The sequence below is a fragment of the Mesocricetus auratus genome, unplaced genomic scaffold (assembly GCF_017639785.1).
Source record: "Mesocricetus auratus isolate SY011 unplaced genomic scaffold, BCM_Maur_2.0 Super-Scaffold_100014, whole genome shotgun sequence".
Taxonomy (NCBI): domain Eukaryota; kingdom Metazoa; phylum Chordata; class Mammalia; order Rodentia; family Cricetidae; genus Mesocricetus; species Mesocricetus auratus.
The window spans coordinates 14,497,595-14,521,403 of record NW_024429197.1 but is presented as its reverse complement, the minus strand read 5'-3'; the positions used below and the strand labels follow the sequence as shown (position 1 = coordinate 14,521,403).

Sequence of the window (23,809 nt, the reverse complement as noted above, 5' to 3'; positions counted from 1 at the left end):
AGTTCACAATGGGAGGAGGGCTGAGCATGGGATTCACCTATCCCAGCTCCCGCATCACTGTCTTTGATCCCTAAAGGGAAGAGAGAGAATGGGGAAAGAGCAAGAGGCCTAACAGGCTGGAGTAGTAGCAGGGAGGACGGGACTAGCTGGTGGAGCACTGTGGCGGAGGGATTCTGCTTTAGGAGAGCCAAGTGGCTTCTCCAGGGGCTGCTACCTGCAGGTAGTTCCCTGATATACCTAGGGTGCCTGTATGTCCCTCGGGTGTTCAGTACCAATCTTAGCAGCAGGCCAAAGGCTGAGAAGGAAAACTCGATTTCAACAGTGCCGGGAGAGAGAAGGGACGAGTGTCTCAGCCACGCCAGAAGGATGGCCTCATACGAAAGATAAGGGTCAAAGACAGGACCTAGTATGATTAGTGCAGGCCAGGGGGAGGTGAAGATCAAGGGTCACACTGGAACATCATGAGGGTCAAGTGCACAGACAGAGAGATGCAGACAGGTTATGTCCCAGTCACCTCAAAAAAAAAAAAAAAAACCAGCGTCTTCTGGAACTGCCAGAACTCTCCAAAGTGTGTTTCCTCTGCGGGGCTCTGTTGGCTCTGCAGCCTTTCATGTCAGCTTTTAGCACAGTAGTAAGAGCTCACGTGTGCCCAAGGCCTGCTAACGATGGTGTTGAGGATGTCACTGTGTCGCTCAAGACCTCACAGTATGCATACATGTCATTCTACAAATGAAAACTGAAGCATGATGTGATATGAGCAGTGGAAGCCAAAGGACAAACGGGGACAGTGGCTCAGGCCTCCAGTCCCAGTTCTTGGGAGATGGAGGCAGGAGGAACAAGAGTTCATGGCCATCCTTGACTATACAGAAGTTTGAGACCTGACTAGGCTGCTAAAGATCCTGCCTCAAAAATCCAGAAAAAGAAAGAGAAAAAAAACTTTTTTTCTGCCTCACAACTGAGGCAAGTATGTCAGCTATGCTCTGGTCTGGCAAGAGCTCCAGATTATTCTAACAAGCCTTGCATATCTCTCTCTCTCTCTCTTCCCCTCTCTTCTATTCTCCACTCTCCTCTGTTACTCCCTCCCTCCTTCCTTCTCTTCCTCCCCATCCCTGCTATCACCTCTCTTCTCTTCTCTTCTCTACTCCCCTCTGTTACTCCCTCTCTCCCTCCCTCCTTCCTTCTCTTCCTCCCCATCCCTGCTATCACAGGTCTCCTCAGAGTCTTCTGGAGGCACCTTCGTCTACCAAGGCTCCGTCAAGGGCCAAGGCTTTGGGCAGTTCGGCTTTCAAAGACTTGGTAACTAGCATGTGTCCTGGGATTGTGAGCTCAGGGGGCAGGGGAGGAGCTGTGTTCTGGAGTGAGAGAGAAACTGGTGAATTTCTCCATCTGAGAAAGGGTCTCTTAGACTCATCTGGATCTTGAATACCTCTAAGACTCAGAAAGGCTGTGGCATCTCCAAATACAGACCCTCGACCTGCTGCTGCTTAGCCCTGGGCTGCTGTACTGGCCATTGGGTGCCACAGACATCACCCCTACCCCACAGACCAGGGAATCCCTGAAGCACTCTTACATGAGCCATCAGACTGTCCTCCCCTGTGATGTCACTTCTTCCTTGACATTTCTCCAGGAGGTTGGGACTGTCCTTATGTCACAGACAAGAAACCCAAGCACTCCTGTTTGTCCTCATTGGGACTCTGCATGCTTGGGAGCCTTCAAAGAAACATCTTTATTCCAGGAATGGGCCCTGACCTGGAGACTCTACTCATGTGGAATAGGGTGCTAGCTTCTCCGGAACAGTAAAGGAAGAGTCAGGAGACCATCGTGTGTCCTTGAAAGCCACCTCTATATCCCACACCATGACCCTCCCATCCCCAGGACCCCTGCCTACGAGACAATCCATTACCTTCCCCAACAGCTCTCACCTCCAGAAAGTTCTCCCTTCAGTCTGCTCATATCTGCTCGCCACATCCCTTCTCCTCCAGTCACCTCAGCTTTGCCCTCAAGGGCTCCAAAATACAGCAGCCCTTACAGCTTCTGAGATGGTCTCAGAACCCTCAGACAAGCATGGGGAAGACCCCAGGAAACTAAGTTCCACAGCCAACTCCCTGTCCCTTGTTGGTCCCTAGCCCCTCAGTTAGGTGGCCCTTCATGAGGAGTCAATGGAGTGAGCTGTGAGTCTTCATATCTCCTACCTCACTCCAGCCATGGCAACCCAGCCTCTCTCTCTCTCTCTCTCTCTCTCTCTCTCTCTCTCTCTCTCTCTCTCTCTCTCTCTCTCTCTCTCTCTCTCTCTCTGTGTGTGTGTGTGTGTGATATTATCATGGCTTCATCTGATGAAAGTTTTCATCTGGTATCAGACTTTGATGGTTTGATAGCCGGGAAAAGTATTGAAACTTCCAAAGAACTGCATCCTTTGAATGTCGTGTTCATAGATAAGGTTTCAGGGTCATCTGCCTGCTGGGGGAGAAATGGGAAGTCAGCCCCCAGGCACAGCCCTTGGGACACAATGTGACCAGCACAGGCAAATTCCCAGGGGCCTTCAGGGAGCTTTCCGAGAGTGTGAGGCAGGCAGCTGAAGTTCAGCATGGGTATCTGCCAGCTGAACTAGAGCTCGTGACAGCACCTGATGCTCTGCTGTGGGGTAGAGTGGACGGCAGGGAGCATCACCTCCAGGTGAGTCTGTGACTTGAGTGTTACGCTTTGGCCCTTTGCAGACCTCAGGCTGCTGGAGTCAGATCCCGAGTCCATCGGCCGCCACTTTGCTTCCAACAGCAGCTCGGTGGCCGCTGCCATCCTGGTGCCTTTCATCGCCCTCATCATCGCAGGCTTCGTGCTCTATCTCTACAAGCACAGGTACCTCGAAGGCAGAGTCAGGGAGAGCCGCTGTGTGCCCAGCCCTAGCACCCTGAAGGCAGAGTCAGGGAGAGCCCCTGTGTGCCCAGCCCTAGTACTCTGAAGGCAGAGGTCAGGGAGAGCCGCTGTGTGCTCAGCCCTAGCACCCTGAAAGTAGAGTCAGGGAGAGCAGCTGTGTGTCCAGCCCTAGTACCCTGAAGTCAGAACCCAGGGAGAACAACTTGGTATCCAGCCCTAGTACCCTGAAGGCAGAACCCAGGGAGAACAACTTGGTACCCAGCCCTAGTACCCTGAAGGAAGTGGCTGAGGAATGCAACTGAGTACCCAGCCCACCCATTCCAGCCAGCACCTCCTGACTAAGAAGAATGTATCTCTCTGAGAGGGAGAAAGAAACCTTCTCCTCTCTTGCTTTGGACGCTATATCTGACCCTTTAGTTCAGGGTCTTTGTCTCTTATTCCCAGGAGAAGACCCAAAGTTCCATTCAACGGCTATGCTGGCCATGAGAACACGAATGTTCGGGCCACATTTGAGAACCCCATGTATGACCGTAACATCCAGCCCACAGACATCATGAGCAACGAGGCGGAGTTCACAGTTAGCACAGTGTGTACTGCGGTATAGCCCCCAGGCCTGGCTGCTAATGCCACCGCCACCGAGAGCCCCGCCGCCAGCAGCTGGTGAGATTGAGGGCTGGAGGGTGGGAGACAGACTGGTTGCAGGGGACACTGGGACTGCTGCTGCACACATGGACACCCCACATCACAGGCACAAAGAGCTGGCCATTTGTGCCTGTGAGGAAATCGAAGTTAAGCATGCGAACATTAATGAACTTGAACAAAACCACACAGATAAGAAGAGTGGGTCAGAATCTAAGCCCAGTTAGAAAGCTGACCCCCAAGGGTACAGGGAGACAGCTCAGATGAAAAGGCAGGGACTCAGGTCCTCAGTGAAGTAGATGTGGCAACTGCCTGTAATCCCCTTGTTTGGGAGGCAGAGACAGGAGGCGTCTGGAGCAAGTTGGCTGATACCAAAGTCAACATCTGACTTCCACACACATACATGTATGCACGAGCACCAAACAATGTGTGCACACATGCACAGACACAAATACACACACACACACACACACACACACACACACACACGGGGCGGGGGGAGCAGGGAGAGTAAATGCTTCACCATCATGTACTCCCTAAATGTTCCCATCCCAGTTTGAGAAGACTGAAAACCAAAAGTAGAAGGTGGAACCGACTGACGCCCTTCCGTTCTTTCTTCCTGCTTGGCTTTGTGTCTCTGTCCCACCCACTTCTGTTCCCACCTCACCCCACCCCTTCCTTTCCTCTTCCAACCTGCTGTGGTCTGTCAGTCCCCAGCTCCCCAGGGGGCAGGAAGGAGCTCCCCTGAGCACAGTGCCCAGTGCCCATCTTCGTCTGTCCCTCCACCTTCGTCTGCCACTGCTGGGACTCAGGCCCTTGCTCGCCCTGCCACCATCTGTGCTCGCCACCCTGGAGAGGACTCCGCTGTGCCCTGGCTTGGGGCAGTAAAGGAAGAGGGGCTGCAGATGGAGGAAGGCAGTTCATGGATTAAACAGCAGAGTAAATTACGGGTGTGCCCCTGAGCACACACACACAGCCTCTCCTTCACTGTCCTATGGAAGAGACCACAGAGGCTAAAAAAGGGGACGTGTGTGTGTGTGTGTGTGTGTGTGTGTGTGTGTGTGTGTGTGTGTGTGTGTAAGATGCCCTGGACACTGTTCCCCACATACAGAAGAAATGATGAGAGAGACAGCGTTGTCTCTCCAACCACCATGTCCTTTTCCCACGTGTGGGGACACAGAGAACGAATGAGTAGGACATCTCATGGGAGGTAGCATGCAGAAGCCACCTGTCTGCAGGGGTGGCCCCATTTGCACAATGACAGCAAGGATTATCTGGAAGAAAGGGCGACAAAGTCTTCAGATATAGTTTGGTAATCAATTCAGCTTTCTTCAGCCATAATGGCATTGAGTTCCAAGCCCTGTGAATTAAAAAGTCATTTGGGTCCGGGGCCACTTTGGAAAAGAAGGGTAAAGCAGTGGCGGGCTTGGGGGATAGGACAGGAATCTGGCCCAGAAGCCCAGGGTGACATCGGCTGTCAGCTGACCAAGAGAAGAGAAAAGACCCTGTGGACCCCTCGGCGCTGGAAAGGACCAGAGCAAGGCAGCCCTGGCTCACACAAGGTGGTGACCACTGCTTACTGATTTATTCTCTGTGCCTGACTCCATGTGGTATTTCTAGTTTAAAACACCACCAAAGCAGGACTTGCTACTCCCATTCAGAGGTCAGGGAAGATGGAGGCATGAGCCACAGCCTATGAGTACAGCCGAGGCAAACGTGAATCTCTCTGACCATGAAATCTACTGCACCTGCTGCCAAAACACCCAGGCTACAATGGGCACCAAAGACAGGAAGGTAGGGGAATCTCCACAAGAGGATGCCCATGTCTACTCTAGGCTCTGCTGTCTGTGCCTGGGCAGCACCAGGTCAAGGACCCTGTACCCTAGCCTCCTGAATTGGTGCTCGCCTTCTGGCTTCCAACAGCCCACAACCATAGCAGAGGACCTGGCAGCTCCTTAGTTAACAGAACTGAGTGAAAGTCACCCTCTCGCCAGCTCCTTGCAGGTGGCTCAGATTCATTTAGACCAGCGGTTCTCAATGTGTGTGGATGGAGACCCCTTTGGGGGCTGAATGACCCTGTCACAGGGGTCACCTAAGACCATCCTGTATATCAGATATTTACATTACGATTTATGACAGTAGCAAAATTGCAGTTATGAAGTGACAAAGAAGATAATTTTATGATTGAGGATTGCCACAATGTGAAGAACTGTATTAAAGGGTCACAGCATTACGAAGGTTGAGAACCGCTGATTTAGACAACGTCACTGTGTTTAGGTCATTAATGAACTCCATATATGAGTGTCGTCCGGAAGCTCCTGAGTTTAGAAATCAACATAATGACGCTTAAGAGTCACTTTCTCATCCTCGGAAAGGTTCCCGTGAGCACACACCCCTGCCTCCATGGGGATGCCAGCCTCAGATGTTTTAGGGCATATTGACATAACAAATAGATGTGTGGGGGTGGGGGGGAGAGCCACACAGTTGTCAGCGCCCCGCCAGGGTTGTAACAATTAGAAGAGCTGAATGGCAATGAACTAAAGTCAGGGGTGTCAATTTCCAGCAGATGCATTGAAGACCGTAAGGGTAGGCCCACTCCTGCCCACACACATGCTGTGGGGTTCAGCATCCCTGCACCAGGTGGGAGAGGACCAGTCGAGACAAATTCGCTCATGCTCATTCCTTTCTGCCCCAATGCAGGGGTCTCTCGGGCTCCTTCCCCCTTCTCCCTCACAGCTGACCCAGTGCGCTCCCCAGCCCTCCCCTGTGCGCCCTTGGAAGGTCCCAGGAGACACTCAAGGAGCACAGGCTGGGGGACACTCAGCACCTGCTGTGTGTCACCCTCTCTGGCCTTGGGTACTTTCTCTTCAACCCCAGAGGCTCAGAAGAGGGACAAGGCAAATTAACCCTCTCATCCACCCCCTGTACCCTCTACCTACCATCTCCATCCCACGAGGAAAAAAAAGTAAAACAAAAACAAAAAAATCTTTTGTACAGAGATATATTTTTATTATACAAAGTTTGTACAGTACCAAAAAGACAGAAAAAAAGGTGTACATTTTTTTCATTATTGTAGGTAAATGGTAGCGGAAGCCTTTTTTGTAAATGTAATAAAATGTATAAATATGGTTTTCAGAGCGCATCACGTGCTGTAAATATGTAATCTACACCCCTTCTCGGCTTGTCTGCAGTGTGTGCACTTAATTTATCTGTCTCTGTATATGAGGCTTCCCCTGGGGTTCTGCATTATGGTACTTTCCGGAATTTGAAAGCAATTTTAAATTTTTTGAATTCAAATAAAATATAAATTTTTGCATTGGTTTTCTTTCATTTTTATGACCTCTTTCGTGGCTTTGGGGCAGGTGTTTCTTGGTGATGAGGAGATGGAGTTGGGATTCCAGGACTTGGGTAAGAATGCAGAATGTCTATAGTAGAGAAAGTCCAACAGCAGGGGTCTTCCAGGTGGGATGGTCTCTAAAGGAATAAGGAGCCTGGCAGGAGTTAAGAACCTGTCATTTTGTGTGAAAAGCTCACCCAGGCTACCTTCGGCTGCCTGCTCCCATCATGCTTCATGTGTGTTCTGTACTTTCGTTCCAACTTTCCCTCTTCAGTGACCCATCTTTAAACCAACTTTCCCAGTTTCAGTGAAGGCATTTTTTCTGGGACATAACATCTGGTATTTACCTTCTAGCCACTGCGGGCCGGCTGGGCAGGCTCATCCAGGCAGCTGAGCCTCCCTCTGCTTGGCCGTGTTCACTGTCAGGAACTGTACTGGATAAAACAAGACCCCGTTGCCAAGGAGATGACTCAGAACAGAAATGTATCCCAGATTATCAGGAAAAAACAGCAGGTGATTTCTCACTGCCCCCAAACACCAGAATGACATAAGATTTCTGAAAGTCTCAGGGCACAGAAAGAGGGGCAAGCCAAGCTACAGTGCCAGAGGCAAGGCACACCACCCCATCACCTCTGCCCCTAGAGAAGAGAGTACCTGCGGTGTTCTGAATACAAAGCATGCCCACATTGGCTAGCATGTTTGAACACCTGGTCCTTGGCTGGCAGCACCGTTCCAGAAGGTTGTGAGCCTTTGGAAACAGATGTGTCTTGCTGGAAGGAGGAAATCCGTGGGGCTGCCTTGGAGCTGACTAGAAACCCAGCTGTTTTCTGAGTGCACACACCAGCCCCCTCAGCTCCTCCCACCATGCTTTCTCCACCCCATGAGCTGTACCCCTTCCAACCGTAAGCCAAAAGAAACCCTTCCCCCTGAAGTTGCCCCTGTATGGTACTTATTCACAGAAAAAAAGAAGAACCAATACAGTGCCTTTGAACTAAACAATCAAAGTCACTGTACCCCTTCCTCCACTAGAATCACTCCTATGACTGGTGTCTGTACAGACAGGATAGGGCATTCACAAACCTTCCTGGTTCCCATAAGAGTAAGAGGTAAGGGGTCAGTGAGATGTGCCACGAGTAAAAGCACTTGCTGCTCAAGCCTGACCCCTGAGTCTGACCTTGAAATCCATGTGAAAAAGCTAGATTCAGTAAGCTTCTGTGATCCCAGCACTCCTACAGCAAGGTAGCCTCTGCTTCAGTTCCTGCCCCTGCCTGGGTTTCTGCCTTCAGTACTTGCCCTGACTTCCTCCAGTGGTGGACTGTGACCTGGGAGTACAAGCTGAACAAACCCTTTTTTATGCCCATGGTATTTATCATAGCAACAGAGCAAACTTCCCCAACTGAAAAGTGTTGATGGTCTCTGGGGGGAGAAAAGTGTTTAAAGATGTGGTCTTTGGAAAGTCAACAGGCATAAACCGACAGACACACACACAGGAATATATGGGCAACACAAATTGGACTCAGTTGGTTATAATTTTTTAACAGAGGACATAAAGTTAAGAGATTGAGAAGGTGAGGGAATAGATCTGGAAGGACTTGGTGGAAGGAGGAAGGGTGAATATGATTAAAATACATTGTGTGACATTTTCAAATAAAAATGTATTACATTTTTAAAATATGTGATTTTAAAATTATATATATATAATATATAATTTCTATCCATGAGAAGGTTCCAGAAGTGATATGTCCCAGTAGCAATGGGCACAGCTGACTTCCATCATCTTTTGGTGCTAGTTTGTTTGTTTATTTTCTCGGTGCACATGTGAAGGTCAGAGGACAACTTGCTGGACTCAGTTCTTTCCTTCCACATGAGTCCTGGGGACACAGCTCGGGTCATTGAGTTTGGAAACAGGCACCTTTACCTCTGAGCAATCGCACTGGGCCCCCGGCTCCTGGTTTCTTGATTCCATCATCAAAGGAATGCTGTCCTTGGGGAAACAGCTGATTCCTTGGGAAGGGCTGGACATAGGAATCAAGGAAACAAAGGAAAAGACTGTGAGTTCAACATCATCATCACCCTCAATTGAAATGTTCAGGCCCAAAATGAGGCTCTGGGTGGAGATATCCGTGTCTGCTCTACTTTTTTTGTTTGTTTGTTTGCTTCTTTTTTTTTTTTTTTTTTTGAGACTGGCTTGTCATGGAACTCGCTCTGTAAAAGCAGGCTATCCTCGAACTCACAGAGATATACCTGCCTCTGCCTCCCGTGTGCTGGTACTAAAGGTGTGTGCCACTACCACCCGGATGTGTGTGCTACTTTTTTTTTTATATTTTATTTTCCAGTTTAAATTTAGATAAGAAACGAGGTTGCTTCACAAATCAGTTCCAGGTTCCTCTCCCATTCCCTCCCCTCCTCCCGTGCCCTCCCCCCACCCCCCCGTTATCCCCTCATTCCCCCAGGGAGGGTGAGGCCCTCCATGGGGGTGGCCATAGTCTGTCATTTCATATAGGGCAGGGCCTAGACCCTTCCCCAAGAGTTCAGGGTGAGAGTGCACCTCACATTGTTCTATGGGAGTCCAAAGTCCATGTGTATACTTGGGATGGGTACTGATCTGCTGCCCAAGGCTCAATAGATTCCCTAGGCCTCCTCACTGACACCTAGATTCAGTTCAGTACTTAACCAAGGGAGTCTGCCTCTTCTTCGATCAGCCACTAAATAAAGTTTCTGTTTCCCAGACTCTCTGGCCATAGGATTGTAGGCTGGCACTCCCCAGATCTATGTCTAAAATCCATATATGAGAGAGTACATGCCATGTTTCTCTTTTTGTGACTGGGTTACCTCACTCAGGATGGTTTCTTCTAGTGTCATCCATTTGCCTGCGAATCTCATGATTCCATTATTTTTTTCTGCTGAATAGTACTCCATTGTGTAGATGTACCACATTTTCTCTATCCACTCTTAGGGTGAGGGACATCTAGGTTGCTTCCAAGTTCTGGCTATTACAAATAAAGCTGCTATGAACATAGTGGAACAGACATCTTTGTTGTATGAATGGGCATCTTTTGGATATATGCCTAAGAGTGGAGTTGCTGGGTCTTGTGGTAGGTTTATTCCCATTTTTCTGAGGAATCTCCATACTGATTTCCAAAGTGGCTGAACCAGTTGGCACTCCCACCAGCAATGGAGGAGTGTCCCCCTTTCACCACATCCTCTCCAGCATAAATTGTCATTGGTGTTTTTGATTTTAGCCATTCTGACAGGAGTGAGATGGTATCTCAGAGTTGTTTTGATTTGCATTTCCCGGATGGCTAAGGATGTTGAGCACTTTCTCAAGTGCCTCTCAGCCATTTTAGACTCCTCTATTGAAAACTCTCTATTTAGTTCTGCAGCCCACTTTTTAATAGGGTCCTTTGGTGTTTTGGAGACTTGCTTCTTGAGTTCTTTGTAAATTTTGGAGATCAACCCTCTGTCAGATGTGGGATTAGTTAATATTTTTCCCATTCTGTGGGCTGCCTTTTTGTCTTGCTGACTGTGTCCTTTGCCTTACAGAAGCTTCTCAGTTTCAGTAGGTCCCATTTATTAATTATTGATCTCACTGTCTGTGCTACTGGTGTTATGTTCAGGAAGCTGTCTCCTGCACCAATTCGTTCAAGGGTACCACCCACTTTCTCTTCTAAGAGGTTCAGTGTGGCTGGATTTATGTTGAGGTCTTTGATCCATTTGGACTTAAGTTTTGTGCATGGCGATAAACATGGATCGATCCGCATTCTTCTACATGCCAGTCTCCAATTATGCCAGCACCATTTGTTGAAGATGCTTTCTTTATTCCATTGTATGTTTTTAGCTTCTTTGTCAAAGATCAGATGTTCGTACGTGTGTGGGTTAATACCCGGATTTTCAATTCGATTCCATTGGTCTGCCTGTCTATTTTTGTGCCAATACCAAGCTGTTTTCAGGACTATACCTCTGTAATAGAGCTTGAGGTCAGGGATGGTGATGCCTCCGGACGTTGCCTTGTTGAACAGGGTTGTTTTGGCTATCCTGGGTCTTTTGTAAATTGATTATTGTTCTTTCAAGGTCTGTGAAGAATTGTGCTGGGATTTTAATGGGGATTGCATTGAATCTGTAGATTGCTTTTGGCAGGATTGCCATTTTTACTACATTGATCCTACCTATCCAAGAGCATGGGAGATCTTTCCATTTTCTGAGGGCTTCTTTAATTTCTTTCTTTAAAGATTCAAAGTTCTTACGATACAGGTCTTTCACTTGTTTGGTTAGCGTTACCCCAAGGTATTTTATGTTGTTTGTGGCAATTGTAAAGGGTGATGTTTCTCTGATTTCTCTTTCAGCCCTTTTATCATCTGTATATAGTAGGGCTACTGATTTTCTTGAGTTGATCTTGTAGCTTGCCACTTTGCTGAAGGTGTTAATCAGCTGTAAGAGTTCCCTGGTAGAGTTCTTTGGGTCATTGATGTAAACTATCATATCGTCTGCAAACAGTGAAAGTTTGACCTCTTCCTTCCCAATTTGTATCCCCTTGATCCCCCTTTGTTGTCGTATGGCAATAGCTAGAACTTCAAGTACCATGTTGAAAAGGTATGGAGAGAGTGGACAGCCTTGTTTTGTTCCTGATTTTAGAGGAATTGCGTTGAGTTTCTGTCCATTTAGTTTGATGTTGGCTGTTGGTTTACTGTATATAGCTTTTATTATGTTTAAGTATGTCCCTGTTATCCCAGATCTCTCCAAGACCTTTATCATGAAGGGGTGTTGGATTTTGTCAAAGGTTTTTTCAGCATCTAGTGAGATGATCATGTGATTTTTGTTTTTCAGCTTGTTTATATGGTGGATTACGTTGATGGATTTTCGTATTTTGAACCATCCCTGCATCCCTGGGATGAAACCTACTTGATCGTGGTGAATGATTGTTTTGATGTGTTCTTGGATCCGATTTGCCAGTATTTTATTGAGTATTTTTGCATCAATGTTCATGAGGGATATTGGTCTGAAGTTCTCTTTCTTAGTTGTATCTTTGTGTGGCTTGGGGATCAAGGTTATTGAAGCCTCATAGAAAGAGTTTGGCAAAGACCCTTCTGCTTCTATTGTGTGGAACACTTTGAGAAGAATTGGTATAAGCTGTTCTTTGAATTTCTGGTAGAATTCTGCACTGAGGCCATCTGGACCTGGACTTTTTTTGGTTGGGAGACTTTTGATGACAGCTTCTATTTCCATAGGGGTTATAGGTCTATTTAAATTGCTTATCTGTTCTTGATTTAGTTTTGGCAAATGATAGCTGTCCAGGAAGTCATCCATTTCCTTTAAATTTTCGAATTTTATGGAGTACAGGTTTTCAAAGTACGACCTAATGATTCTCTGGATTTCCTCAGAGTCTGTTGTTATGTCCCCCTTTTCATTTCTGATTTTGTTAATTTGCGTGTTCACTCTCTGCTGTTTGGTAAGTTTGGACAAAGGTTTGTCTATCTTGTTGATTTCTCTTCGTTGCATTGATTCTTTGTATTGTTTTCCTGGTTTCTACTTTATTGATTTCAGCCCTCAATTTGATTATTTCCTGGCGTCTACTCCTCCTGGGGGAGTTCGCTTCTTTGTGTTCTAGAGCTTTCAGCTGTGATGTTAATTCTCTGGTATAACTGTTCTCCTGTTTCTTCATGTGAGCACTTAGTGCTATGAACTTCCCACGTAGCACTGCTTTCAAAGTGTCCCATAGGTTTGGGTATGTTGTGTCTTCATTCTCATTGAATTTGAGGAAGTCTTTAATTTCTTTTTTTATTTCCTCTTTGACCCAGGGATGGTGCAGTTGAGCATTATTCAATTTCCATGAGTTTGTAGGTTTTCTGCAATTTGTGTTGTTGTTGAATTCTAATTTTAAAGCATGGTGGTCTGATAAGATGCATGGAGTTATTCCAATTTTTTTGTAGCTGCTGAGGTTTGATATGTTGCCAAGTATGTGGTCGATTTTTGAGAAGGTTCCATGTGGTGGTGAGAAGAAGGTATATTCTTTTTTATGTGGATGAAATGTTCTATAGATATCTGTTAATCCCAGTTGGGTCATTACTTCTATTAGACCCTTTGCTTCTTTGTTGAGTTTGTGTCTGGTATTCCTGTCTAATGGTGAGAGTGGTGTGTTGAAATCTCCCACTATAACTGTGTGGGGCTTTAGATGAGATTTAAGTTCTAATAATGTTTCTTTAACGAATGTGGATGCCTTTGTATTTGGGGCATAGATGTTCAGGATAGACACTTCATCTTGGTGGGTTTCACCTGTGATGAGTATGTAATGACCTCCTTCATCTCTTTTGATTGATTTTATTTTAAAGTCTAGTTTGTTAGATATTAGGATTGCTACCCCTGCTTGTTTCTTGGGTCCATTTGATTGAAAAATTTTTTCCCAACCTTTAACTCTCAGGTAATGTCTGTCTTTGAGGGTGAGGTGTGTTTCTTGTATGCAGCAGAAGGAAGGGTTCTGTCTTCGAATCCATTCTGCTAGTCTGTGTCTTTTTATGGGTGAGTTAAGGCCATTAATATTGAGGGATATTAATGACCATTGATTGCTCATCCTTCTTCGATTTGCGATGGTTGTTGTTGGTGGAATTATGTGTGGAATTTCACCCCTTTGTTCTTTTGGCTGTTGGTAGAGAGGGATTCTCTAATGCTTATGTTTTTCTGGTTGTAGTTAGCTTCCTTGGGTTGGAGTTTTCCTTCCAAAATTTTCTGTAGGGCTGGGTTAGTGGACACATATTGCTTGAATCTAGTTTTGTCATGGAATATCTTGTTTTCTCCGTCTATAGTGATTGAGAGCTTTGCCGGGTATAGTAGTCTGGGCTGGCATCCATGGTCTCTTAGTGTAGGTAGAATATCTATCCAGGACCTTCTGGCTTTCAGAGTTTCCATGGAGAAATCAGATGTAATTCTGATAGGTCTGCCTTTATATGCTACTTGACCTTTTTCCTTAGCTGCTCTTAATATTCTTTCTTTATTCTGTATGTTTGGGGTCTTGATTATTATGTGGCGAAGGGATTTTTTTTTGTGGTCCACTCTATTTGGTGTTCTGTAGGCTTCTTGTACCTTCATTGGCATGTCTTTCTTAAGGTTGGGAAAGTTTTCTTCTATGATTTTGTTGAATATGCCTTCTGCCCCTTTGAGGTGGATTTCTTCTCCTTCTTCTATACCTATTATTCTTAGGTTTGGTCTTTTCATGGTGTCCCATATTTCCTGGATGTTTTGTGTTAAGGATTTGTTGGATTTAAGGTTTTCTTTGGTTGATAAATCCATTTCTCCTAGTGTATCTTCAACACTTGAGATTCTCTCTTCCATCTCTTCTATTCTGTTGGTAATGCTTGTATTGGTAGTGCCTGACTGTTTGTCCAGCTTTTCTATTTTCTGCCTTTCTTCAGATTGTGTTTTTTTTAATGTCTCTATTTCAGTTTTCAACCCTTGCAGTGTTTGCATTGCTTCTTGGAATTTTCTGTTTATTTTTTTGTCCGTTTGTTGCCTTTTATGAATTTTTTGGTTTGTTCTTTCTTCCATTTCTTGCATTTTTGGGTTTGCTTTTTGTTCCATTTCTCGCATTTTGTGCTTTGTTTCTTCTTCCATTTCCTGCCTTTTTTGGTTTGTTTCATCTTCCATTTTTTTCATTTTTTGCTTTGTTTTTTCTACCATTTCTTGCATTTTTTGCTTTGTTTCTTCTTCCATTTCCTGCCTTTTTTGGTATGTTTCTTCTTCCAATTCTTGCATTTTTTGCTTTGTTTTTTCTTCCATTTCTTGCATTTTTTGCTTCATTTCTTCTTCCATTTCCTGCCTTTTTGGGTTTGTTTTTTCTTCTAATTCTTGCATTTTTTGGTTTGTTTTGTCTTCCATTTCTTGCATTTTTTGGTTTGTTTTTACTTCCATTTCTTTGAGGGATTTTCCTATATCCTCTTTTAGGGCCTCTATCATTTTCATGAAAGTGCTTTTAAGGTCGTTCTCTTCTGCTTCATTCGCATTGGAATGTTGGGGTCTTGCTGGTGTGGAGTCTCTAGAATCTGGCGGTGTCATATTTGTTTTTCTGTTGCTGACTGTGTTTTTGTATTGTCTCTTTCCCATCTCTTCTTCTAGTGGGTGCAGAAAGAGCCCCTTACTGGTCTGAGGACCAGAGTTCCCTTTTGGTGGGTGCTAGCAAGTCCAATAATCTGGTGGTTCTTCTATTCCTTGTCCAAATGCTGGTCCCGTGGGTGGAGAAGAAGAACAGGAATCTGGGGCGCTTAGCCTCCTACCTGGTCCCCTGGACCCTATGCTGGGTCCTGTTGTACCTGATCCGGAACAGCTACTCCCCTGGTCTCCCTGACTCCTCTGGTTTCCTGGTCTCGTTGGTGGGAGAGAAGATCTGGAGTCTGGGGTGCTTGGCTCCCGCCGGGATTGGGAGCTCTGTGCAGTTCCCAGGCGATCTGCAAGCACTGGAACGCAGGCCGGGAAGCTGGCCTGTTTACCTGATGCTGCCAGAGGAACAGCTGCTTCCCTGGACTCCCAGCCTCCTCTCGTTTCCTGGTCTCATTGGTGGCCTGTGCTACTTTTTAAAACACATTGTGAGGATATTTAATTTGGATGTGTGCACTGGACACGTCTATTTTTCCAGCAATTATTTTTTATTTATTTTTAGTGAGTGGATAACACCTGCATTTACTCCAGAGAACCAAACTCATTACAGAGTGGCTACTGAGCCAGGCACGTGCATAGCCTCATACACTCGGCGGTGGTGAGAACACAAAACCTCCTCAGCCATGTTCGAGCACACGAAAAACATGTTTTAAATGAGGTCCTCTGAACTGCCCCCCATCCAACTGATAGGCTGTCCTCCTTGATCCACACCCCCACTCACCACATTCTCAGCCTCTGGTGAGCATCACTCTGTGAACCCCCTCCCCAACTTTTTAAATTCCACATACAAGTGAGATCATGCAGCGCTTGTCTTTTTGCCTCTACTTGATTTCATTTATCAGGAATGACAAGATCATCCTACTCTTTTGAAGGCTGAGTAATATTCCGTTTTGTAAATGTACCACACTGTCTTTAGCCCTTCACCTGTGGATGGATACAGGTTATTGACTGCTGCCTGTTTTGAATAATTCTGTGATAAACATGGTAATGCAGGTGTTTCCTTGACACTTTGATTTTCTTCCCTTTGGAAGTAACAGCCCGTAGTGGGGTAGCCAGGTCTTATGATAGCTGTATTTTTAATTTTTTGAGGAACCTCCACACTGATTTCCATAATGGCCACCCTCATTTCCACTCCTGCCAACTGTGTGCAGGTCTCCCTAACCACCCTCTCCCATCTTCTCTATAGCAGTTGTCCTAACAGGTGCAAAACGAGAAGCCTCCCTGTGGTTTAACTTGCCTTTCCCTCATGTATGCATCAGTGTTAAACTATTTAGAGAGGAATTTCTCCAAAGAATATGGGGCCCATCCCCCATATAAATCATTCCAGGGCTGGAAGGAAGGAAAAGTCCCCCACAAACGTGAAACAATAAACCAATCCCCAACATTAAACACAAGCATAACAAGTGAACCTAATAAGATAAAAATGTTTAAATAATGTCCCAAATCAGTCCTCACACAGTACCCAGTTTGTGCACTTCAGTTGGCATGCATTGCATGAACAGAAAGATGGGCTGTGAAATTTAGAAGCCTCCAGCCCTCGCGTTCATTTTATAAAAAATAAGTAACTTCAATTTAGAAAAGATTAATTTTGACCATTACACTTTTTTTTAAAAATCTCAAAAGAATGAATGTCTGTAACTCTGAGATAATCACAGATAATCTGTGTTATAAATTCAGCATGTGATCATGCCATTTGCACATTTATGTTACACTTCTCAGCTAACTATTTATTGTGGGCTATTTATTTTATAACTATTTACTTATCTGGTTGTTTTTACATTCAGTCACCTTAATGCATCTAATTTCCACATCTTAAGTGGCTGCTTATTTTCCATGCCTGCCCAAGCTGTGATTTGTATCCAAACCTCTTTTATTGAATGTTTCCATTATAAAATGTTTTGCCATCATATTATTGCCATAAACAACCTCATAGGGTGAGTGTTGGGCATTGTTGAGGACCTAATTGCTGTGAATTTATTTTGGTGACAATTTTTCTGATTGTGCTTCTTTTTCCTCTGGCCACAGTCAATAGCATGAGTATTGGCATCAGAGAGCTTGTAGTTTTTGGATCCTTGCATGATAGACTGTGCCAGAAGAAATGTGAGGCTTTGTATTACTGGTAGCAAGAAATGAATTATGATGCATGAGCTAGAAACCGAGTGAAGGAGAGGGAAGAAAGTCCTGATGTCCTGATGTGTTCATCTCTCTGCAGCAAAGAAGAGATAATACAACTCAGACTAACTTGAAGAAACAGTGTACTGGCTTAGGAAAGCCTGACGCCATCTTTGATTGAGATCAGACTAGCTAGGACCTCCAGCTTTGTCCTTCTTTTGTGTCATGCGTGGCACCAGCTTCTTGAGAGGAGCACGTCCCCTAAACAGAACCCCCGTGTTCTCAGAAAGACCAGGCTGATCCAGCACAGGCACTAAGAAATATACTGTAACAAAAGACCCAGAGACAGATATTGGGGTTCAAACTTCAAGCTGACGATCAGAAAGGCAAAGCAGCCGGCCACTAGCTCTCACCTCTACCTGTGCCCAGACCAAAGGGGTGATCCTCAAACTGTTCCTAACTTCACTGCTCCTCAGATTCATTCAAATCTATGCTTTCCTCAACATGGTTAGAAACTAACTCTCAGACTGAATGCCTCTAGCTTTTATACCTCTCAAATCCTGGGATTAAAGGCATGAGCTCGGACTTAGTCTTGGACTCAGAAATCCATCTACCTCTTAATCCTGAGTCCTGAGATTAAAGGTGTGTGCCACCATTGCCTGACCTCTACAGCCTGAGGCTGGCTTTGCTTTCTGGATCCTCAGGCAAGCTTTAATATGTCATAAATAATATATCACCACATATACCTGTGCTGACAAACTATAATGTTACAAGGAGAGTGATGGGTGGGGGGACGACCCAAGTTGGGGAGGGAGTTAAAGTCTGACATTCTGTAACTTAAACTGAAAGATCACTAGGAGCTAGCCAGATAATTTACTTACAAAAGGTCCAGAGAAGCCAAGGTTACAAACTTACTTTAGATAACAGCCAGCCACTATACAGGAAAGAGGATTTCAGTAACAGGGATGACACATGTAAAGCCTGCCAAGGATGCAGACAGTCAGAGGACCTGAAAGAGACCAACGTAGATGGAACATAATGAAGTAGGGAGGAGAGTGTGTGACAGAAGGCAAGGGCAAAATCACACATCTGAGACAGGAAGGGAGCGGTGGTGCCTTGCTTTATAGTGTCAGAGAATGTAGAAGGCAGCTTTTGGAGCATGAGTTGAAGAGAACCCAGAATAGCAGCAAATGTTATCAGTTCAGCAACTGGGTACAGGTAGGGAAGGTTGTATGCATTTAGATGGCTCAGATGGGATGTACAGGGATGGATTCTAGCACTCGGAAGCCAAAGAATACTGAGTGTTACAGCTCAGATGGCAAGGTATTCTGGCACTCGGGAGCCAAGGAATACCCCAGGTCACAGTAAGCATAGCAGCTCACAGGCCTGCTTCAAGGAAAGGCTTCCCCGATGTATCAGCTCTGCTCCGGCAGGAGAAACCCAGTGAAGTTGTTCCAGTTCAGCTCCAGTCCCCAGAGAGTGAGTGTAACAACTTCAGTTTGCCAGGGGAAGGTTTTCCCAGGGAAAAGTGTTACAACCCTGCCCCTCTCCAGCCCAGGGTTGTCTCACCCAAACCTCATTCAATAGATTTATTGAGGTGGAGAATCCAGGAGAGTGACTGCCCTCTGCCAGGGTGGCAGAGAACAGCCAGGCAACCCAAACAGCCACAAGCTGAATAGACATGGGGTTTATATAGGGCTTCTTAGGGGTTGGAGTTTCTCCAGGGAGGTTTCCAGAGTGGAGACTGATCAGATTTCAATCCCTGAACTCAAACTGGGTAGATCTCCTGCTCAGGGATTGGTTAGTTTTCTCACAGCTTTAGGTTCAGGTTCAGCTCTGGTTTCAGGGCTGTTCCTTTTTGGACTCTTGGCTCTAATTTTAGGGACAGGGTTATTTCTTTTGCTGGCTCTGATTACAGGGACAAAGTGTGTTTCTTTGGCTCTGGTTGCAGAACCTAAATGTGTTTCTTTGGCTCTTCTTAGGGTATGTTTCTCTAGTTGGCCTTTTTCCCTTACAAAGGCAACAGGGTACAGGTAGGGGCAGTAACTGGGTAGGGGGTGGCAACGGGGTATGGGTGGGTGGCAACTGCGTATGGGTGGGGGTGGCAACTGAGTTTGACTAGAAATGGGTAAACACGGCTAGGGTGGAGGCAGCAGTGGTGAGAATGGATGGAGATGGATAGAGTGGAGATACCATGGAGAGGTTGACTTCACAGTACAAAGAGACTGACTGGATGTAGAGATAACAGGAGAGGAGACTTAAAGGTGACTGCCAAATGACTGGTTGAGATGTCTGGATGGATGATATTCTTTACTGGATGAAACAAAGAAGAATGGAGGATTAGGAAGCAGGCTTAAATCCACACAGACATGCTAGGACCCAGTGGGGATGCCAGATAACCAGCTGAGAACATCTGAAGCACGAGACCAGACTACACAGATGTTGAAGGCAGAAGGTCTGAGATGAGGCTGTGAGTGAGCAGCTGTGATTTCAAAGATGGCAATCCCATGATGGCTGTGAGTGTCATTCAAGGTGACAGCAAGAATTGGATGCAGAGGAGGACCACAGTCAGGGGAAGAAGTTCTAGTAGGCTGCAGGAGCATGATCAACAGGTGAAAGCCGACACAGACAGGGAAGGGATACTGGGAGATACAAAGAGCAAGGTCTACCAAGGGACATTACGGTGGAATACTGGTTAAGAGTGTAGCTCTGGAGTCAAAATACTGCATCCAACTTGTGTTTTAGGCTTTCCTGTATAGCAGTTGACTGTTACCTAAAGCAAGTTGCTAACCTGGCTTCTCTGGACCCTTTGTAAAGTGGAGCGATAACACCTCCTCATTGAGGCTGAACTTACAGTCTTACACATGGGTCCTTTGCAGATAAGAACTCTGGATGACTGGTCCAATGCACAGGGAAGAAAAGAAGTAACAGTACGGAGCACTGGAGTAAGGAGAATGGCACACCTGTGTCCCCAGCTAGAGGCAGTTGGGCTCTGAGCCACTGAGCAGCCTCCATTTGAAAAGACTTCCATGGAGGTGGATCCTTCAGAAATGTGTCTCCAAAAGACCATCTATGATGGTTAACCTCAACTGTCAACTTGCTGAGATCTAGAATTACTTGGGAGATGAGCCTCTGGTCATGCTTGTAGGGGATTGTCTTGATTAGGTTGAGAGGTGGAAAGATTCATCTACTGTGGGTAGCACCATCCTCTAGGAAAGGATACTAGATTGTTTAAAAAGAAGATGATTCTCTGCCTCGTGACTGTATGTCACAGGCTCTCACTTCTGTGACATCCCTGATATGATGGATGATTGTACCTTCAAACTGTGAGCCAAGAGAAACCCTCAGGGTTAGCCTCAGTTCTCAACTGACACAACTGGGAAGAGGGAATCTCAACCAAGGGATTACCTCCATTGGATTGACTTGTGGGGACATTCACTTAATTGCTAACTAATGTAGAAAGACCCAGGCTACTGTGAATTGTGCCACTCCTGGACAGGTGGGCCTAGGCTGGATAAGAAAGGTAGCTGAGTCAGTGGGAAGCAGCTAGTAAGCAGCAGTTCCTCCATGGTGGTCTCTGCATCCATTCCTGCCATGGCTTTCCTCAGTGGTGGATTGTGAAGTGAAAGCATAAGCCAAGTAAGCCCTTACCTCCTGTTGTTTTTCCGTCTGTGTTTTATGACCAAGAAGCACACTAATACAAGCCCTCCATCCTTAACTTGTTTTGTTGGGACATTTTATCACAGCAACAAGAGGAGTGAGTATACCAGATGAAGTGGGGATGTTTATTGGGGATTGAGACATCAAAAGGGCTGGGTTTATGGAGGACAATAGACACCTCAGGAAGTTACCTCGAGGCAGAAACAGCAGTCCAGGACATTAGGAGACATGATCAATAGAATCAGTCACATGAGGATGGCCTGGGAGGTGGAACTATGCTGACACCAGACACTTCCTCTCACAGAACTGGTCTGTAGATGCACCTTTATGAACTTCAAGGAGAAGTACAGGAGGGGACTGTGGAGCAGGCCCTGCAGAAGCACACACAGCACTGGGCAAGGGAAAGAGGACTTGATCCAAAGACTAATGAAAACATCTACCATTGGCAAAACCCCTAAATCATATCAAAATAGTGTGTTACTGATGACTACTCTGAACCAAGAGTCAGACCATTCAGTTTTTCTTAAGGAAGGGGAAATTGAGGAAAATGTAAAAGAAATATTCTGTCTATTCTATCAAAGACCTAAATAAGACAAAATTCCATTTTCAGAAAATATGCAGAAGCCACTTGACAGAAATTCAAATTCCTCCATGGCCAGCCCTTGAAATCATGCTCAAGTTGCATTTCTCCCTTGCCACTCTAGATCAGCCAATGGTGTGAGATTGTGAGGCTGAACTCTGCCCACTCAGAAGGACATAAAATATTCTGAGATAAAAATAAACCCCCAGCAGAACCTGATGAACATGATCAATTGATCCAGTGGCTACATACCCTTCCTAAAAGAGTCAAAGGTTTTACCTTGCTAGACAAAATACTTTGGCTTGTGTGGCCATTTTCTTGGTCCTTATCTCTTTAAAGATTTATTTTGTTTTGTGATTGTGTATCTGTGTGTGGGTCTATGCACCGAGAGCAGGTGCCTGTAGCAGCCAGGGGCATCAGATAGCCGGGAGCTGGAGTTACAGGCAGTAGTGAGCTGCCTGCCTACTGTGGTGCTGAGGAACAGTGTGGCCCTTAACCAGTCATCTCTCCAGCTTCCAGGCCTGTTTCTTATAAGCGAAAGCAACTGTATCACTAAAACATCCCCCATCAGTAGGAGAAGAGGCACTTAGGAGGAATGCATGGTTAGTTTCAGGTGAGGGTCTACTGACCCTCCCCTATGAGGGAAGGCCAACAGCCCAGAACTGGTTGGGGTCTCCTGTAGGTAACCACACTGGTTAGTTTTTGTCATCTTGACACAAGCAGGGTCATCTAAGGGGAAACGTCAATTGAAGAATTGATTCCATCAGATTGTCCTGTGAGCATGTCTGTGGGGCATATTCTTGAATAATGGTTGACTAATTAGGAAGCTCCAGCCCACTGTGGGCACCACCATCCCTAGGCAGGTGGGTCTGAGCTATATAAAAAAATCAAGCTGAGTGAACCTTGAAGAGTAAGTTAGAAAGTATGTCTAAAACCCAGAGAGAATAGGAGATGGAGTTACCCACGTTCTCCCCACCCCCAGCCCACAAAGGGCCTAAAGACCTGGGCTCCACCTCCCTGAAGGCAGCACTGTGTTCTGACTGTCCCCTTCCATCTACACCATTTTTGTGTATCAAAGAAGATACAAGAAGAATCTGTTAGGTTGGAGACTCCAGGTCAACCCTGTGCAATCTGGAAAGCACCTCCCTCCAAACTCCACCAGCTCAGAGAGTCTCCAAAGGAAAGGTGTCAAAAAGCCCAGTTATGCATTCTTGGAGGCTATTGCAGCTTCCTCCCCTGAAGTTGCCCTACCTAAGCACTCAGTTCTTGGCCACAAACCCAGCTTGTGGCAGACACATCATTACCCCTCACCTACAACCTATGAAATCTTCCTGCTTTGGTTGGGGGGGGGGGTGAAGGATGCAACTTCTCTGGCCTCAAACTTTGGGACTGGAAAACCCACCCAGGAGTTGCTTTCAATAAACCTGTTGTTATAGCTTTTCAATTCAGTTTGATCTGGTTTACTACATCAGCAGAGAAAGTTACTGAGGAGGGGCACAGGAAAACCTACTAGAATACAAATCTAGTTTCTTCTCCCCCCTCTTTCTGGCCATTGTTTAATATACTCACTAGACCACCTCACCCTAAAATTAGAGTTTGCCTAGCATAGAAAAGGAAGAAAATAGTAAAGGAGAAAGCAAAACAAAGTCAGAATAATAGGATAAAATAAAACCAGGTAACAATACAAAACAATGGGCTTGCTGTTTTAGAGTTAAGGCCTTCAGTCCCAGAGTCTCTTCCAGGCTAAGATTCAACCAATTCTAATTTCAGTAACTACAACATGTTGTGGTAACTCATTAAGCTAAGTCTTTGAGGTACTGGCCTCTTCTGGGCGGGGTCTCAGGTTTGGAGCAAACTCTTGCTCTCTTGAGTGGTGGTTGAGATCAGATCGCAGCTTCCAGTGCCTCTGGAAAGAAGACTGAGGCAGATCTCTATTTTATTTGTGACTTGTGGGTGGCTCGCCAATAAATATCTAACTTCCCTTTATTCTGGACTCCCATGGACTTTATTACAATAATCCATTACATTTTGATGCCCAATATGGCCAGAACACTAATGGCTCAATATGATAAAACTACATAGACATAGCCAGTCCACCTACCCACCTGCCATACCTCCCCGCACCTCTTTTTGTTGTTGTTTTCTCCTTGAATTTTTGATTCATCCTTCAAAGCTATTCTATCATCCAGAGCAGTATGGTTTTTTACAATAGGTACTAGATTTTCTAATTGTTCTGGGGAGGATTCTCCTTCAGAGTAACTGGGAATGACTGGACCATGTTCGACATGGAGGCCTGCAAAAGGCCTCTCAAGGAGTTTCCCAATAGTAATGGTTTGCCTTGCTTGTCTCTTGTTGACCTACATTCACCGGTCTAATGTTGGCCTTTGCTGCATCTTCTACATAATCCAGAAAGTTGGGGCTTTCTATTCATGTCATTTCCAGCAGAAACATTATTTCTAGGAATGCCC

General features: G+C 45.7%; 1 protein-coding gene and 1 long non-coding RNA gene across 4 annotated transcripts in view; one reads left to right on the top strand and one right to left on the bottom strand.

Moving 5' to 3' along the window:
• Csmd2 (CUB and Sushi multiple domains 2) overlaps positions 1-6,826 on the top strand; it is a 558,343-nt gene extending 551,517 nt beyond the window's left edge. For all 3 annotated transcript variants that reach the window (XM_040756596.1, XM_040756595.1, XM_040756597.1), the window contains 4 exons: positions 1,209-1,296; positions 2,715-2,853; positions 3,316-3,531; positions 4,221-6,826. In XM_040756596.1, coding sequence (XP_040612530.1) covers positions 1,209-1,296; positions 2,715-2,853; positions 3,316-3,475 — 387 coding nt within the window. In that variant the 3' untranslated portion in view covers positions 3,476-3,531; positions 4,221-6,826. The remainder of the gene's footprint in view (positions 1-1,208; positions 1,297-2,714; positions 2,854-3,315; positions 3,532-4,220) is intronic.
• Positions 6,827-6,840: 14 nt separating this feature from the next.
• Positions 6,841-8,180, bottom strand: LOC121143929. The gene is made up of 3 exons (XR_005881243.1): positions 7,502-8,180; positions 7,195-7,281; positions 6,841-7,001 (listed from the first exon to the last, which is right to left on the bottom strand). It is a non-coding gene; the product is annotated as an uncharacterized LOC121143929 (long non-coding RNA).
• Between the last annotated feature and the right edge of the window lie 15,629 nt (positions 8,181-23,809).